The sequence below is a fragment of the Frankliniella occidentalis genome, unplaced genomic scaffold, assembly GCF_000697945.3.
Source record: "Frankliniella occidentalis isolate FOCC.00 unplaced genomic scaffold, Focc_3.1 Scaffold3, whole genome shotgun sequence".
NCBI lineage: Eukaryota > Metazoa > Arthropoda > Insecta > Thysanoptera > Thripidae > Frankliniella > Frankliniella occidentalis.
Window position 1 is genome coordinate 577,323 of NW_026267133.1, and position 2,165 is coordinate 579,487.

The window sequence follows — 2,165 nt, forward strand, 5'->3', positions numbered from 1 at the left end:
TAATTATCACATGAACAAAAGTTCCAGCGTACTGTTCAGGACGGTGCAAGTAACAAAATTGATAAGATTATGCACAACCACAATCATATTTGCAAGCTACAGAAGTGCCCTACAGCAAAATTCTACTAATTGTCTTTTATGTGGAGGCACAACTAGGCACAGCTCAAATCAAATCTACATATAATGGCAGGAGATGCATAGTTTTACAGCACAACAAACAGTGATAACTGTAGGTAATAAAAGTTCCAGCTGCTTCAAACAGACTCATAACTCTAAAATATCTTGCATTTTGTATATGTTAAGATGAATCTGGATTCATTTATTATTACGTATGAATGTTTGTTTGTTCTGGCTACCCCAGTATTTACAACCGGATGAAAAGCAGCAATATTTCTCTAATACAATGAGAAGCATAATGCAAAAGAAGTGAGAATAACAGAAAAAAAATCTAATTACCGGTACTTCAAATACATTTGAATTGTACAATTTGATTGTACAATTGTCAATTTTAAAATATGTACCAGGAGTATTTGAAAGGAGATTCTTTTTTAACACAAATATGAATACAACACTGTGCTTGAGTAGGTGCACAAAGGTGTTGCACAAAATCCAAACAATAAGTAAAGCTGCCTCTTTAGGTGCTACAGTTCATACTAACATGGATTGGGGAAAAACAAAACAGTGGTAAAACAAAAGAAATAAAATAACATTGCAAACATAAACAAAACAGTACAGTGAAATAAATTTGATCTATGATCAATGGCCATTAAATCAAAAACAATTAATTTAAAGGGGCTAAAATAGGTTTCTACTTGATTCAATAAAAATCATATGGAGGTCATTAACATGATTGAAATATCTATTAAATATCAATAAAGACTTTGTGTGTTTCTTATTCAGTCTCAATGAGCTGCTCATTTGTAGCATAGATCTTGATGGAATGAAGTCATTATAGATCAGTCTTGTGACGGCAAACTGATGAGATCTTATGTAATCTTTACTTAATCTAGAATGAGGTCCCACTCATGGAGTCCACCCTTGCTTGAACAAATTTCTAGGGTAAGCAGTTGGCCCTTGCTCGGTACTGGAGCGGCAAGACACAATCCAGAGGCTAAGTTGTAGATTGGAGTACTTTTCTGTAAAAAAAAATAATGAAAAAACTGTGAAAATTGAGAACCTGATGAGGAGAGATGGTAGCAGGGCAATATACTTACACGGCCTCTCCGTTTCCATTCTTGATTGTCTCCCATCTCATGGCACTTGTAAAGTCTAGGATAGTTGTCAGCTGCCTCAAGACATAAAAGCTGGGCAAGGACTAACTCACTTTTGTCCGTCTCATACCACATCTGGCAGGATTACAGAAATTATTAAAAGGTTCCATCAAATATAGATTATGCAAGTAACATTAACAACAATTGAAGTACCTGATTTGGAGATCTCAAGCATGTTTTGAGCACAAGGCGAGCATTTTTTGTCTTCACGTCTTTCTCAGATGCCATGCATAAACTGGTATTAGCAAGTCGCACCTAGTAAAAATGTTATGTAGAATAACTTCATGGTTGTGTGTGTTTGATGGTTGGGAGTGTTATAGACTTCATACAAAGAGTAAATGAACAAACCTGGAATTGATCAACATAGTTGCGTTTTCGAGAATGCCAAGGTTGATATTGTTTCTTTTCTAGAGCACCCCATTTCTTTTTCAGACGGGACTTATCATCACTTGGTAAGACAAGTTCAGGATACACATTATTCAAATACCAGTGGAAATTATTACATTCAAGGCGATTGCGCAGCTCTATTCTCTCATCTACATTACCAAATGGATACTCTCTCAAATGGGGCCGTTCTTTGAAAAAGTATTCCTAAAACCATATTTGAAGAAACGTACACTTCCAGATTAGTGAAATCCAAAGAAAAGAGAAGTTCATTTGTCGATTACTACACGTATATAGTTTTTGGAGTATACCTTATACTCATCCATCCACACCATGGCAACTCGTAAAGAGTTTCTAGTCATAGTATCTTCACCATCAGGAGAGCCATATGGTCTTCTTCGTCGAAATACATGGCCTACTCTAGAGCAAGGAATCAGTTCTAGAGTACCCCCACACATCCAAATCTGTTAGATAAAAATATTTTCAACAATATTTAAAAGAATAACCAAA

General features: G+C 35.5%; 1 protein-coding gene and 1 long non-coding RNA gene across 2 annotated transcripts in view; one reads left to right on the forward strand and one right to left on the reverse strand.

Moving 5' to 3' along the window:
• LOC127749186 (uncharacterized) overlaps nt 1-2,165 on the forward strand; it is an 18,337-nt gene that overhangs the window by 12,667 nt on the left and 3,505 nt on the right. The gene's annotated exons all lie outside the window — the stretch shown is intronic.
• Nucleotides 7-2,165, reverse strand: part of LOC113209430 (polypeptide N-acetylgalactosaminyltransferase 35A) — a 14,176-nt gene continuing 12,017 nt past the window's right edge. Inside the window, exons 9-13 of the mRNA XM_026426938.2 lie at nt 1,967-2,119; nt 1,620-1,862; nt 1,425-1,526; nt 1,215-1,346; nt 7-1,136 (exon numbers count right to left, since the gene is read on the reverse strand). Coding sequence (XP_026282723.1) covers nt 1,002-1,136; nt 1,215-1,346; nt 1,425-1,526; nt 1,620-1,862; nt 1,967-2,119 — 765 coding nt within the window. The 3' untranslated portion in view covers nt 7-1,001. The remainder of the gene's footprint in view (nt 1,137-1,214; nt 1,347-1,424; nt 1,527-1,619; nt 1,863-1,966; nt 2,120-2,165) is intronic.